At 48.4% G+C, this 15,562-nt stretch overlaps 1 protein-coding gene across 3 annotated transcripts in view; it reads left to right on the forward strand.

Moving 5' to 3' along the window:
* Nucleotides 1-9,945: 9,945 nt before the first annotated feature.
* The window catches only part of MOCOS (molybdenum cofactor sulfurase), a 60,406-nt gene continuing 54,789 nt past the window's right edge, over nt 9,946-15,562 (forward strand). For all 3 annotated transcript variants that reach the window (XR_006602094.1, XM_045065519.1, XM_004752345.3), the window contains exon 1: nt 9,946-10,099. Coding sequence is in view for 2 of the 3 variants with exons in the window: in XM_045065519.1 (XP_044921454.1) it covers nt 9,958-10,099 (142 nt within the window). In the remaining variant the exon portion in view is untranslated. The remainder of the gene's footprint in view (nt 10,100-15,562) is intronic.

A 15,562-nucleotide genomic window follows, 5' to 3' on the forward strand; every position in this document is an offset into this window, starting at 1 on the left:
TGTGGTCTTGACCTTTCTTCCCGTGCACACCCACCATTTGCCAGGAATTTGGCAGGCAGTTGTGAATTTGAACTGTAGTCAGTTCTTTCTTGTATTCTTTAAAAGTACACAGATTCTTCTTTTACAGTTGGACTAAAAGCAGACTGTGCTGACATTTACCCTGATAGATGTAGGGGCTGAAAAGGAGAGTTGTGTCTGAATCATCTGAGTTGATGTGAGGTCACATACGTGAGTCACGAGAGAAAGAATGCCCCAAGGGTGAGTGTGTAGTGGGAGCAGAAGGAAGAAGATGCCAGAAACAGAATGTTGGGTATGCCAGAAGTTTGGGACATGGGCCACCAGAGTTGGGAGCTTTGGGAGTTGGGTGGAGGGAGGTCAAGCTCAGGGGAAACTGGCATGAGAGTGGAAGCTTTCCCTGACCCAGAGTCATCTGGGAAATCGGCAGTGAAATGAATACTATGCATAATAAATATGCTGGAAGCGGAGAGGTGAGGACTTTCTTGGTTGGAGTTTGCCATGATCTAATGCGACATTTTGCTTCCAAACGAGATGTGGTATTTTGTCTAAATCGAGATTTCTAGTCCAGCATTATCCAGTATTTCTAGAAATATAGAAATAAAATTTGAGCTATATAAGTAATTTTTTAAAATTTCTCATAGCTAAATAATAAAAGTAAAAACAAATAGGTGAAATTTATTTTAGTGACATCTTTTCACCCAGTATATCCAAAATAGTATCATTTCACATATACAACATAAAAGATAGTTGAGGTATTTTATATTTTTTTATATAAAGTCCTTATACAATATGAAGTGTATTTTACACTTAGAGCCTGTCTCAGTTTGGACCAGCCCATTTCAAGTGCTCAGTAGCCACATGTCACTAGTGGCCATCCATATTTGGACTGTGCAGTTCTAGACTCTTGAGTCTGTATAAACTAGTCTAATACCCTCAGGCACATGTGTGTGTGCATACACCAAAGCAGGGAGAATCTGAGTTCTCAACCTCAGACCCCAGGATGCCCTGAAGGATGGTTTCCTTGCTTATCAGCTGACGGAGCTGAGTCTTCCCCCACCCCCCTGGCATGCAGGGATCCCATGCATGCGGGATTCCAGAGCACATTCACTGAGCTAACTTGGTGTTTAGAACATTTTCATGCACAGAACTCAACCCCCTAAGCATCCCTGGAAATAGGCCTAGTGTCAGAGAGTCTGAATTTATGGTTTTTATTTTAATTTGTCAGTTGGGTTTGTATTAGGCAGTTTTCGTAAGTTGTCCTGAAGCGTCTTCCTCTGTAAGCCCCGAGTGTTCAGTTCAGTAAGCGCCACGAGGACTTGCTGTACAGTGGGGCGCTCTGCACTATAAGTCATACACATGCGCTGTGGTCTCACACGCCTCTTAATCTTCTAAAGGAGTACCCTTCGGACCATACCGTATTACGAACCACATTGTTTATCATATCTAAAGCAAAAAGGACCTCTTAGAACTTTGCTCCAGAGGAGTGGAGGAGGATTTCAGAGGCCCTGCCCTGCCCTGCCGCTTTCCCCGACCTCTCACTTCTCTGCCGGATTCACTGCATCAGAGCTCAGATTAATGCCCAGCGCCAGCCTAAGCAGTTGCTATCTTCTGACCTGCACAACTTTCCTAGACATGGGGAGAGGTAGTCGGATTGCTCAGAGTACATTTTTACCTTGTAAAGCACAGAGCCGGATCACTTCCCAATAACCTCAGGGGAAGCAGAGTTGGTTACGGATTCCAAAGGGGGAATGTGGGAATTGGGGGGAGACTCCAAACTCAGGAATGAAGTGAAAGGAGAGACTCGTTCTCTTTCTTAAATTAGCAGTTCTGACCACCACAAAAAATCCTGAGTGGTTTAAGGAAAGCCAGGCCTTTTGTGAACTATTTTTTGTACAAACCCCTGCGTGTTTCTCAAGGCCCTTAGGTGGGGATTGGAACCTGGACCTGAGGCATCAGAAGCATGTTTGATCCTGGCTCATGCTGGCAGTAAGTATGGGTAAGCAGTTCCCCTCATGTCCGCATGGAGGTAAAACTAGTAGATCATCCTGACTTCCATTCAGCTGTGTGTGAGGGAAAACGCCGAATGTTCTTTCTGGATTGTTCAAGGTGGAAGTTTTCTCTCAAAAGGAATCAAGGTAGGGGTGCCTGGTGGCCCAGTCAGTTAAGCATCCCAACTCTTGATTTCCACTCAGGTCATAATATCAGGGTCGTGGGATCGAGCCCCATGTTGGGCTCCATGCTGGGTGTGGAGCCTGCTTAAGATTCTTTCCCTCCATCTGCCCCTCCATACTCTTGGGCGTGTGCTCTCGCTCTCTCTGGGGGGAAAAAAGAAGGAATCAAGGTGGGCAGATCAAGATGGGCAGCGAGACTTCTCAAAATGATCAGGAACCTAGGCTCTTTTTCTTTGCTGTCTGCAGTCCTCAGTGTGTGGCTTCTTCGCCATCCAGGATGGCTGCTTGGCCTCTTGCCACGATCTTCACATTCCAACCAACGGAAAGGAAAGGCTTGTCCCTAGCTTTAAGGAAACTTCTTGGAAGTCCACATAGTTCTGCTTAGTCTCCTTGGCCAGAATTTAGTCTTGCAGTCATACTGCAAGAGAAACTAGGAAATTTTTTTTGTGGTGAGGGGCATGTGTTCAGCTGGGAATTGAGGTACTTTATTCTGGAAGAAAGAACAAAGAGTCTCCTTTTGTAAAAAAGCAGCCACATTGTAGGGTTGTTTTGAGGACTAAATGAGCTAGCACATGAAAAATGCTAGCTCTGGATAGATATGACACCAACCATTAGGGATAAATAAAGCTCAGCTCACATCACCTCCATAGAGCCTTTATTAATCCCTTGTTTCAAGTATTCTTTCCTTTCTCTGAATTCCACAGTATTATTTTTAATGGCATTTCTCATTCCCTATCTCTTATTTATATCAATCTTATGTAAGTTAGATTCTTTCTGTGGTAAGTAAGTTTGCCTCAAAATGGTACAGGGAATTACTAGCTCACATAACTGAAAACAACCCAGTGGTAGGACAAAGTTCAAGTGTGGTTTCATCAGGGCACTGTGACCCTTTACTCTGAGCTGACCTCTCCAGGGTTCAGCTTTCTTCCAAGATTGCCCTCCCCCATGGACGAAAGTAGCTATTGAAGTTCTAGATTTCTTTGTTCATATCAAAGGGAATAAAACATTAAGTCTGAGCTTTACTCTGACCCAAACATCCTGAACTAATCACAATGGGCCATGAGTGGGGAGGGAACCACACACTGAGTGGCTTAGGCCTGCCCATTTGATGTGGCAAGAGCCATGGACTACTCTGGAGCCGGAGGTCAGCTTGTCCCATTAGGACCACATGGCTGTTGCTGTTGCTGTTGGTTTTCCAAAGCAGAGTCAGGAGCAGTGGGTGCTGGGTAGGCTCCCGATGAACTCGCACTATAGAAGCCTATTAAAGCCTAAACATGGGGCATCCGATTTGTTTTCTTGCTCTCCACAGCATCTAGCACAGTGTGTCTAGCCGTGTGTTGTCAAATATTTGCTGCATTTAAGGATGAGGATATTTGACAACACGGATGGCTGGCTGGTGGAGGAAGGATTCATTGTAATCCACTAGTCAGTAAATAGGGTAGCTGATTTCAGGTCCTCTCCCTGTCTTGGTGGCGTAAAGGGATAGAGGGCAAAGAGCTGGAGGGAAGGTGTCAACACAGAAGGGACCGAGAAGGGGGGTCGGGCTTGCCCAGCAGACCTGCCTCTGAGTGAACACAGGGAGAAGTTGAGACCTCAGGAAAACAGCCTCAGGAATGTCACCCCTCTGGGTCCACCCACCCTGAGCCTTGTGTGTTCTGCCTTGTACTGGCTGGTGGGGTTTTGTTGTTTTGAACATTATGGGTTTAGATATAATGGAGCCTTGTTCATGATTCCGAACTGCCCTTTTAGCTTCTGTTCCCAGAAAAGGTCTTCTGTCCCTATAGGGAAGGGAGCTTCCTGGGGTTTCTGATCTTTCACTGCTTTCAAGTTGTTTTTCCCCAAACTTCTCCTCTGGCAGGCTCTAGAGAAAAACCTGCTCCATTGCTCACTCTCACTCCTGCTCCGCAGACTCTCTTCTCATTTGTCAGGTGTCAGAGTATCTCGGCTAGCAGGTTCTCATTGTTACGGAAGAATGCATTTCATTCTAGCCGGAAATAATAAATTCACCATCCAAACCAAATTTAGCCTCTGAAACAGCCACCCTTCATCCTAACTACTTGGCAGGAAATTTTATCTATCATAATTTCAGTCCCTAAATACCTCCAGGATCAAGAGGCCTCGGGGGTTAGCCCGTACGAAAACCTCTACCCTTCATCACTGTTGAAGGTGTGGTTTAAGACTTGACCATTATAGGGGCGCTTGGGTGGCTCAGTCAGTTAAGGGTCTGCCTTCAGCTCAGGTCATGGTCCCAGGGTCCTGGGGTCCAGTCCCATATTGGGCTTCCTGCTCAGCAGGGAGCCTGCTTCTCCCTCTCCTTCTGCCCATCCCCCTGCTCGTTCTCTTTCTGTGTGTCAAATAAATAAAATCTTAAAAAAAAAAAAAAAAAAGCTGACCATTATAATGGAGATTCCATCCCCACCAAAATAACAGACTTTCTCACCAAGGTCAGCGCACCACGTAGCAGCACATTCACTAATCTGATTGGCCCTTGTCCTAACCACCTGTCAGCCTTAGTACCCCAAGGTGTTGTCCTCTGGCTGTCCTCCCACCTTTCTGCCTGTACCTTGTCACCAGTCAATGGCATGGAGGCAGCCACCACTTACATGTTGCTCTCCCCAGGGCTCTGCCTCTCCCTGAACACTTGTAGAGCCTAGGGAGTGACCTTTCCGCAAGCTTCTCCCATGAGTTGTGTCTCCAACCCTGACACTGTCCTTCCTGAGCCCCGAGCCCCAATCTCCACTTAGGTGTTCTGAACCATATTGTCTGCCTATGCCTGAGCCCCCTCCTCCCTGCCAGGCCACCTGAGCCGGTCCTCTCTCAGTCCCCAGGTGCATTCATCGCTCTGTACCATGTGGGCCCTCGTTCCTCCTCGCTAGGACTTCTGGCCAGCCTCCCTGAATGCCTCTCAGTGCTGCTGGGGTGTCAGGCATACCTCTGACACAGCCACACTCCTGTAGGGGTTCTCTGGCATCTTCCTGTCCCTCCTGGCTGCAGAGTTTGGCCCCCTCCCTTCCCTCACTCCCTGTCCCCACTCCTTACCCCTGCACAAGCACAGGCTGTGCTCCTCTAATTTTCTGAGCCTTTTCGTAGCTCCAGCATTTGCACACAGAATGCTGCCCACCTTCTCTTCAGGACTTCTGGAGACCCGGGTTGGGGAGGCTTTCTCCCTTACAGCCTCAACCTTTTTGGGAAGCCCTGTTCTCCAGCCCGGCGCAGTGCAGAGGGGGTGATCTAGCTGCGGGCCCATCTCCTTCACTGGGGGCCTCTCAGGCACACAGGCTACCTCCCTGACTGCTGGCTGCCCAGGCCTGAGCAGGTTCCTCGCAGGGAGCAGCTCCCCAGTGAACACTGGCTGGTGCCCCTGCCAACGCCCACTTTCCTCTTCAGTGACTCCGGCCTGGAGGTTGCAGGAGGCTGTAGCTGGTCTCCCTACTCCCAGTTCTCAGCACCCCTTCCAGCCTGGTCATGGGCATTAGATCTATCTAAGTCGCCTCCTGGGAGCACTTTTGTGCTCAGAAATTTTCAGAATGAAATTCCAGTCCCTTAGCCTGACTTACAGCCTTCCGAAATCTACCCCCAAACCAACCTTGCCTTCTTTAGTCACTACAGACTTTAATTCTGAGAGATACCCATCGAGCTTCTGCAGAGTGAGGGGATGAAGAATTCGGAGAGTTTTGCAAAGGGAGTCCATTGCCAGAGGAGCCTGGGGCTGGGGCCCTATGGAAGTCTATTAACGTGGGAGCCAGGGCTTTGGGGGAGATCTCATCCAAGCTCCGTGAGCGGGACCAGGGACAGAACCTCACCTGGGCGGGCAGGGGTGGGGGGATTTTAAGTACAAAATCAGGACTGTCTCATGTTTGCTCAATCTGGCCTTAGGCACATATTTTTCTTGGTTTCAGTGTCAGAGGGCTGTAAGTGGGAGCTGAAGAGCTGTTTTCCTCTGCAGCTGTAAACACTGGGTGCAGAGGCTAGTTTCTTGGGACCTCAGCATGGACTGGCTCCGGCTCCTCCAAGGCCCCAGGGTCAGCAGCTGAGCCAGGTCAGACAAGGGAGCACAGGCCCCAGGAGCCCACCAAGGGATGAATGCAGTAAGACATTTCACCGATGGAGGCAGGAGGTTCCTCTTTAGGCAGGGTAAGAATGTGCAGTCTGATTTCTGACAGTTTTTCTGGCAGGAGAGGCCTGGGGAATCTTGGCGAAATAAACGTGAGGGTACCAATTAGAGGCTGAACCTCCTGGCATCCTCCCTTCTTCACAGGCTCATTGGTATGGTCCAGGTCAAAGGCTTGCTCCTTTAGGGTGCCTTCCCTGAACTCCCTAGTTGGAAGTTAACCCCTTTCCTCTCCCCTGCAATTCTGCACCTGCGTCCTGAAGCAGTGGTAGGGCACTTGGGCTACATGGCATATATATATATATATATACACACACATACACATATATGTGTGTGTGTGTCTATTTATAAAGATTTACTTATTTGACAGCACAAGCAAGGGGAGCAGCAGAGGGAGAGAAAGAGAAGCAGGCTCTCCGCTGATCAGGGACCCCAAAGCAGGGCTCGATCCTGGGACCCTGGGATCATGACCTGAATCAAAGGCAGACGCTTAACAGACTGAGCCACTCAGGCACCCCGAAGTTACTTCTTGACTGAATGGTAGGTAATTCAGTGATTTTTAATGATCCTCAAGAGTTCTGCACTGTACATAAAAGAGTACAATTAAAGTGTAAAGGCCATATATAGAATGGGAGAAAATATTGCTAATTATTACCCGATAAGGGTTAATATTCAGAATATATAAAGAACTCCTACAACTCAGCAATTAAAAAACAAAAAACCAAAAAGCAACCCAATTGAAAAAACAGGCAAAGGACTTGAATAGACACTTGTCCAAAGAAGACATACAAATGTCCAAAAAGCACAGGAAAGGATGCTCAGTGTCACTAATCATGAGGCAAGTGCACATCAAAACCACCAGGAGATGTCACTTCACACCCAGTGGAATGACCACTATAAAAAAAAACAAGACAAAACACCAAAATTAGTGTTGGTGAGAATGAGGAGAAATTGGAACCCTTTTGCTCTGTTGGAACGTTAAATGGTACAGCTGCTAATGGGAAGCAGTATGGCAATTCCTCGAAAATTAAAAGTAGAACCACGACATGATCCAGCAATCCCACTCCTGGTTATACATCCAAAAGAACTGAAAGTAGAGTCTCAAAAGAGGTATCTGTTGTGAACACCCATGTTCACAACGACACTAGTCACAATAGCCAAAAGGTGGAAGTAATCCAAGTGTCCATCAGTGGATGAGTTGGATACATATAATGTGTATACACACAATGGAATATTCCATCTTAAAAAGGGAGGAAATCCTGACATATGTACAACATGGAGGAATCTTGAGGACATTATGCTAAGTGAAATAACCCAGTCACAATAAAAACTAATGCTGTATGATTCTGTGAATACAGTCAAATTTATAGAGACAGAAAACAGAGTAGTGGTTGCCAGGTGGGGTGGGAGTTGTTTTGTGGATAGAAACAGTTTCAGTTTTGCAAGACGGGAAGTTTCAGTTTTGCAAGAGGGGAAGAGTTCTGGAAATTGCACACAATGTGAATATACTTATCACTATTGAACTGTACACTTAAAAATGGCTAAGTCAGGGGCACCTGGGTGTCTCAGATGGTTAAGCCTCTGCCTTCTGTTCAGGTCATGATCTCCAGGTCCTGGAATCAAGCCCCATGTCCAGCTCCCAGCTGGGCAAGGAGTCTGCTTCTCCCTCTCCCTCTGCCTCTCCCCCTGCCTATGCTCTCTCTGTCTCTCTGTCTCTCTCTCTCTCTCAGATGGATAAATAAAATCTTCAAAAGAATGGCTAAGTTAATAAATTTTATTTATATTTTACCACAATTAACAACAACAACAACAACAAAAAGTTCTGCACTGAGTTGGTCCATTCAGATGATTCACTAGGCAAGCTTGTCCGAAAGCAGCACCCTTGTGGAGCAGGGATTTGTTACTTGGCCCCAGAACACCTCTACCAGAGGTAGATACTCCTTACGTTCCTAAGGAAGTAAGGAAGGCTCTCACTCCTCAGGGTGTAGTTGTTGGACCTGAGTAACACCATCATCCAGACTCATTAGAAACACCAAACCTCATTAGACACACAGGCCCCAACCCAAATGTAAAAGAATTAGAATCTGCATTTTAATAGTCTTCCAGGTGATTTATGCAAATTAATGCCTGAAAAGCCTGTCCTGGGGGAAATCCTCTCTGGGAAGAAAGACATTAAAGGAGGGGTGAGCGGCACACACACACCAGGCAGTCCCTGGGAGGACCAACTCTCAGCACTTTCCCAACTTAGACATGGGGAAACTGAGGCCCTGAGGCTTGTATCAGAGAGGCTGCTGGACACATTTAACTGGCAGGGCCCTGGAAGTGGAATTCGCAGTTGCTGACTTGTCCATCTTCTAGCTGTGTGCTCTTGAGCAAGTTACTCTACCTCTCTGACTTAGCTTCTCCACCTGTAAGAGCCACCCCATAGATCTGCTTATTTAACTGTGGAATAATGAGTACAGGTAACGGTGAACATGTGCCCAGGGCATACCTGCTCTTGTTATTGTTGCCAGAGGTCACATTTCAGGAGAGAGCACAGTGGAGAGGGGTCAAGATGTCACCATTACTCCGAGTGTAGGCAGAAGGTACGCAGAAGAGGATGGAGGTGGTCAGTGATGTCAGTGAGCAAATTCGGGCATTGATTCATGCATACACTCATTCCTTCCAGAACGAGTATGAATGCTTGTCCAGTAAGGACCCGGAGATCTGGCAGTGAGGAGGATGAGCCTGACCCGGCTGCAGGCAGAGACCACCTAAGCGTGGGGACGCCCCGGGAACTGGCTCTTAGAACTGCAGCCCCAAATGGGGAACCTCCGATCATCTTTCACTCCATCCTCGCAAGCGGGCCCGACCTTAGGATCACACCTAAGTTCTCCCTCCTTGTACCTGGGCTCCACTCACTCCCGCACCCGGTCCGCACTTCCGACCCCCAGGCTTGGTCAGCCGCTCGGTACTGAGGCATTTGTGGCCAGAGTCGCTCTTCCTCCCGCACCCACCTCTCAGGGCCAAGGCGCAGGAGTCGCACGCGAACTACTGTTTCGACGGTCCCCAGCCACGGAGACCCTTAAGCAACCTCAGGGATCCCAGGCCTTTTTCCTCTTCCACGCTTCGCTCTGCCCTGCCGCATTTTCAGACTCGCCGAGCACACACCCCAGTGGGGAGCAGCAACAAGTCTCCCGGCAAGCGCCACGCCCGAGAGGGTCCTGCCGCCGAGAGTGGGGTTCCCGGGTGTCGTGCGGGGCCGGGGACCAGGAGAGTCGGCCCGGGAGGATCGCCGGGGGTCAGGACGCCTCGCAGGAAAAGGCGGTGCGTTATTTCTGCCACCAGGCTCTTCGTGGGACCCTAGATAAGCGAGAGCTTCGTGCTCCACGGGTCTTCGGCGGCATCTCCGTGGGCTCCGCTGGGAAGCTGGGAAGACCCGGACGTCCTCGCCCCGCCCCCAGGAAAAGGGCCGCAAAGAAGTGAAACTCCGTGAGTCAGCGCGCGGGCAAGCGGGGGTGGGGGCCGGGCGGGGCGCCGCCCTGGGCCGCGGACCAGGTGCCCTCGAAGGCCCAGAAGGTGCCAGCGGGGCGCGACCGGGGGCGGAGTCGCCGCGCGCCGGCTTCGGCATTTCCCCCGGCGCGGCGACCTGGACGGCGCGGCGGGCCGCCCTGGGTCATGGCCGGCGGGGCAGCGCCCCGGGGTGCCGAGCTGCTGGCTTTCGCGCGGTTCCGGGAGTCGAGCAAGCGGCCGCTCGCCTACGGTTATGGCTCGCGCGGCCTGCAGGAGCTGCGCGAGCGCGAATTCGGCCGCCTGGCAGGTGAGGCCGGCGGGGCACCTGTGTGGGGGTGGGAGCGCTGGTGTTCTGGGACTGACGGGGAAAGAGCTTTGGCTCTAGGTGAGAACACCTCGCCTTGTCTGGGATACATTTTGGATCGAAAGACCTGGCGGGACGTGTGCACGCGTCCGCTTGGTGGACCCAGCTCCTTGAGGTCCCACCTGCAGCCCAAGATTTCTTGCTACTCTAGCTCCTTAGACTTTCCCGTGGAGCAGGACCAGCCTGCGCCTTACTCACCTGCACTCGCCCTCTGCGGGCCAGGCTTAGTGATTTTTTTCCCCCGTGGGTGCCACGAGACCTCCGGCTCTAAAGGTCTGACTGGAGCCGGGCTTGCAAAATGCACGAATGTCCAACGCTCCTGACTGGTGTTCAGATGTTCGCCTGCGGACAGGTGCAGTGAGTGCATGGTCAGTGCGCCGCGTTGGGACCGCGGCTGGGAAGGGGGGGCGGGGTTGGGATCGAGAGGCTACAGCTTCTGGAGACTGAGTTCACAGCATCTTTTATTTTCGAAGTCTCATTTTTCTCACTCGTGCAGTCCGAACAATATCTCTGAACTCTAGCTCGCTGGGGGACTCGCATTAGCAAACCGTGCAGTGTGCGCTTTAAGTAGAGGACAAGCCTGTGAATTGGACACCGGGACCGGGGTCACGTCGTCCCTTTGATTTCTGCAAGGCAGATCAGGCTGGTTAAATTTTAAATGGCGGGACGCCTGGGTGGCTCAGTCGGCGAGCGTCGACCTTAGTCTCGGTCAGGATCTCAGGGTCCTGGGATTGAGCCCCACATCCGGCTCCCTGCGGGGACCCTGCTTCTCCCTCGGTCTGCCGCTCCCCCTCTTGTCCTCTCTCTCTCTGTGTCAAATAAATAAAATTTTTAAAAATAAAGAAATAAATCTGAAATGGAGCTCCATCTGGCCCTGTGGCCTTGCCCAGCAGAGCAAGAGGGCTCCCACACTGGTGGGGACTCACTCTGTTGCCAGGGACCTCTGTGGCGGTCTTCCTGGAGCCTTAGAACCACCAGCCTGTTGAGCAGGGGTGAATGGAAGTGGCACCAGGCACCGGGATTTGAGGTGTACGTTCTCTGCCCTGATGAACAACCAGTGACTGCTCCCCAGCTTGTGGGAGAAGAGCAACGGTGATGTCACAGTTCATACAGTTACCTGCAGCTGATGTCCACTCTTATGTTTGGGATAGTGACTGTTTTGTCCTTTTGGGGGCTTTCAGGGCTGTGGCCTCCCCTCTGTGTGTCTCCTCTCTGTATTTCAGTATGGACTCTCAGGAAGGAGAGAGGGAATCTTCTGGCAGCCTCTCAACTACCACCCCATTCTTCCCAGTGCCACATTCACCCAAGGGAGACAGCATCTCACCCCTATGCTTCCGCCTGCTGTCCCTGACAGTTTTTTTTTTTTTTTTAAGATTTTATTTATCTACCTGACAGACAGAAATTACAAGTAGGCAGAGAGGCAGAGGGGGAAGCAGGCTTCCTGCCAAGCAGAGAGCCTGATGCAGGGCTCAATCCCAGGACCCTGAGATCATGACTGGAGCAGAAGGCAGAGGCTTAACCCACTGAGCCACCCAGGCACCCCCATGACAGTTTTTATTATGGAAATTTCCACCCAAGAAATAGACTGGTACAATGAACAGGTGTGGAGGCAGGGAAGGAGACTCCCCATTCTTTTGAAGGAAATCTCCGAGGCTGTTACCGTGCAGTCCATAATTATTTCTGCACCACACCTGCTTAATCCCCTAATCCAGCTCTGGTCCCTCACACCCATCACTGGCTGACCTCTCCCCTCAACACTATGCTGGGAAAGTAGAGGGATGTTCTGGGCCTCTGCTTGTTTCACTTGTGTCCCTCAGAGAACAGCATCTTTTCCCTTAAATGTAAAATCTAAATGTGATAGCCAGGATCTGAGGCCGGACTTCAGAGTCCCTTTAACATCTACTGTACTGTATGCTGTCTGTCTGTCTATCTAGTGCAAGTTCCCAGCATTTCCTCACATTAATAGTTCAAGTAGATTTTTTTGTGGATTAAATCCACCCCTCCCACAGCTGGGAGTCTTGGAACATATCCACTTTTTTTTTTTTTCCTCTCATGGGGCAGGGAAAAACAAACAAAACAAAATAATATAACTTTCTTTTTTTTTTTTAAGATTTTATTTATTTATTTGACAGACAGAGATCACAAGTAGACAGAGAGGCAGACAGAGAGAGAGAGGAGGAAGCATGCTCCCTGCTGAGCAGAGAGCCCGATGCGGGACTCGATCCCAGGACCCTGAGATCATGACCTGAGCCGAAGGCAGCGGCTTAACCCACTGAGCCACCCAGGCGCCCAAAACAAAATAATATAACTTTCACCTCCTCTTCCTTTCCCCCTTTTCCTTCCCCTTATAGTTTTTGTGTAGGTTTGAGCATTTATCTGGTTTAGGAGTAGCTCTAGATAATTACATGCTTAATCTTCAAGTGCTGAAATGTTTTGCCCAACCAGTTGGATGGGAATTCCCTTGTCTTGGTGAAGGGAGACTATTGAATTTTCAGATGTGGTTCAGATGGTTCTTTTTTTTTTTTTTTTTTAAAGATTTTACTTATTTATTTGACAGATAGTGGTCACAAGTAGGCAGAGAGGCAGGCAGAGAGAGAGAGGAGGAAGCAGGCTCCCTGCTGAGCAGAGAGCCTGATGTGGGACTAAATCTCAGGACCCTGAGATCACAGCTGGAGCAGAAGGCAGAGGCTTTAATCCACTGAGCCACTCAGGTGCCCCCAGATAGTTCTTGAAGTCGCAGGGTGCTAGTGGATGGCCACTCACCCTGTGTTGGGCTGAGAACTGGAAGAGACCCTGGAATTTCCTTCTTGAAGACTCAATGCCAGTGGGTTTGGGGGTCATTTGCCTGCTTCTTCTGTTAATAGCCAAATCTCATGAAGAGTTACTGTGTGCCAAGCACTAAACTGGGCTCTGTATACCAACTCTTTTAACCCCCATCCCACCTGCAGATAAAGGAACAGGGATCCAGAATGGCTGGTGGTAGAGAAGGATTCAATCTAGTTGGCTGACTTGGATTCCTCCCTGTTAACCACGATGCTAGCTGACTTCTGCCAAGATCAGACCTCTAGCTAATCTAACACAGCTGCCCAGTTTTGCAAAACTACTCACTGGACCAAAGGCCAAAGCAGGCTTCTCCCAAAAGCTTCCTGGTCTTGCAGAAGACCATGGCCAAGGCCTGCGGTGCTCCCTCGGGGCCCCTCAGGTTTCACACATGCTGTGTCTTCACATAAGCATCTCCCTGATGCCCAGGGGTACAAAAGCCTTTCTTTTGGAGTAGGGCATTTGTATTTCTGAATCTTTAGTTAATGAGAACATTATTTCTAAAGCTAACTTTTTGGACTAGGTAGTGCATTTACACAGCACTCAAAAGGTGCCAAGGGAGGGTAAAGAATGGCCAGGGAGGGGTGCCTGGGTGGCTCACTGTGTTGAGCCTCTGCCTTCTGCTCAGGTCATGATCTCAGGGTCCTGGGATCGAGCCCCGCATTGGGCTCTCTGCTCAGCAGGGAGCCTGCTTCCCCTCTCTCTGCCTACTTGTGATCTCTCTCTCTCTGTCAAAAAAATAAATAAAGTCTTAAAAAAAAAAAAAAAAAAGAATGGCCAGGGAACCCCCTCTCTTTTCAGCCACAACTCTGGTCAGCTCTGAATTAGCTCCTGCCCCTTATGTCCTGTGTGCCTTTTGAGTTGTTGTTTGTATTTAGATAAGTGTATACAGTTTTTTTTTTTTATTACACAATTGAGCTGTAACATCTGTTATCTGACATAATTTACATTTATTTGTTCATGGTCTTTCTCTGTCACTCTCATACTAGCTTCTCTTTGGTCTACTGTTATGTCTCCACTACTTAGAACAGTGCCAGGCACACCGTTAGTACTCAATAAACATTTCTCGAATGTACAAATACAAGAAACTAGAAAATAAAAGGAAACTTAATTGACCTGATAAAGGCTATCTAAAAAAAAAATCCACAGCTAACAGCATACTGGTGAAAGACTGATAGCTTTACTGCTACAATCAGGAATAAGACAAAGACATCTGGTTCACCACTTCTACTCAGCATTGTACTAGTGGTTCTAACCAGGACAACTGAGTAAAAAAAATGAAACAAAATTTGCCCAAATTGGAAAGGAAGAAGTGAACCATCTCTATTGGTGGATAATACAATCTTGGATATAGAAAATCCTAAAGAATCCACATAAAAAACCATTAGAACTAAAAAACAAGTTCAGCAAGGTTATAGGATATAAACGCAATATACAAACAGCAAGCTGATTTCCATACACTAGCAAGAAAATGAAATAAAGGAAAGCATCAGAAAGAATAAAATACATAAGAATAAATTTATCAAAGAAATACAAGACTTAAACACTGAAAACTACAAAATAACATTGAAAGACATAAAGGAAGACCTAAATCATTGGAAAGACACCCTGTATTCATGAATTTGAAGACTAAATATTGTTAAGATGACAAAAGTCTTAAACTGACCTATAGATTGCATATCATTCCCAGGTACCTTTTTGCAGCAATTGACAAATTGATCCTAAATTTCATACAGAAATGGAAAGGGGGACACCTGGGTGGCTCAGTTGGTTAAGCAGCTGCCTTCGGCTCAGGTCATGATCCCAGTGTCCTGGGATCAAGTCCCACATCGGGCTCCTTGCTCGGCAGGGAGCCTGCTTCTCCCTCTGCCTCTGCCTGCCATTCTGTCCGCCTGTACTTGCTCTCTCTCCCTCTCTCTCTGACAAATAAATAAATAAAATCTTTAAAAAAAAAAAAAAAAAGAAATGGAAGGGACCCAGAATAGCCAAAGCAAACTTGGGAAAGAACAAAGTTAAAAGACTCACATTTCCCATAAAAGTAAAATGTGTAAAATTTATATTAAGTTACAGCAATCGAGACAGCATGGTATCTGTATGAGCACAGATGCACAGAACAGTGGAATACAACTGTGAGTCCAGAGATAAGGCCATATGTCTATGATCAACGGCTTTTTTTTTTTTTTTTAATGTATTTGACAGAGAGAGATTACAAGTAGGCAGAGAGGCAAGCAGGGCGGGAGGGGGAAGCAGGCTCCCTGCTGAGCAGAGAGCCCGATGCAGGGCTCCATCTCAGGACCCTGGGATCATGGCCTGAGCCAAATGTAGAGGCTTAACCCACTGACCCACCCAGGTGACCCTGTCAACTGTTTTTTAACAGAAGGCCAAGACTATTCAATAGAGGAAAGAACAGTCTCTTCAACTAATAGTGTTGGGGCAGCTGGTATCCACACGCAAAAGAATGAAACTGGACGCCTACCTCACACTGTATTCAAAAATTAACTGAAAATGAAAGAAAGTCCTAAATATAAGAGCTAAAAATATAAAACTTCTAGAAGAAACCATACACAATAATTATCAGGACCTGGG

This window comes from Mustela putorius, unplaced genomic scaffold (genome assembly GCF_011764305.1).
Source record: "Mustela putorius furo isolate JIRA1106 unplaced genomic scaffold, ASM1176430v1.1 tig00003858_pilon_pilon_pilon, whole genome shotgun sequence".
Classification (NCBI taxonomy): Eukaryota; Metazoa; Chordata; class Mammalia; order Carnivora; family Mustelidae; genus Mustela; species Mustela putorius.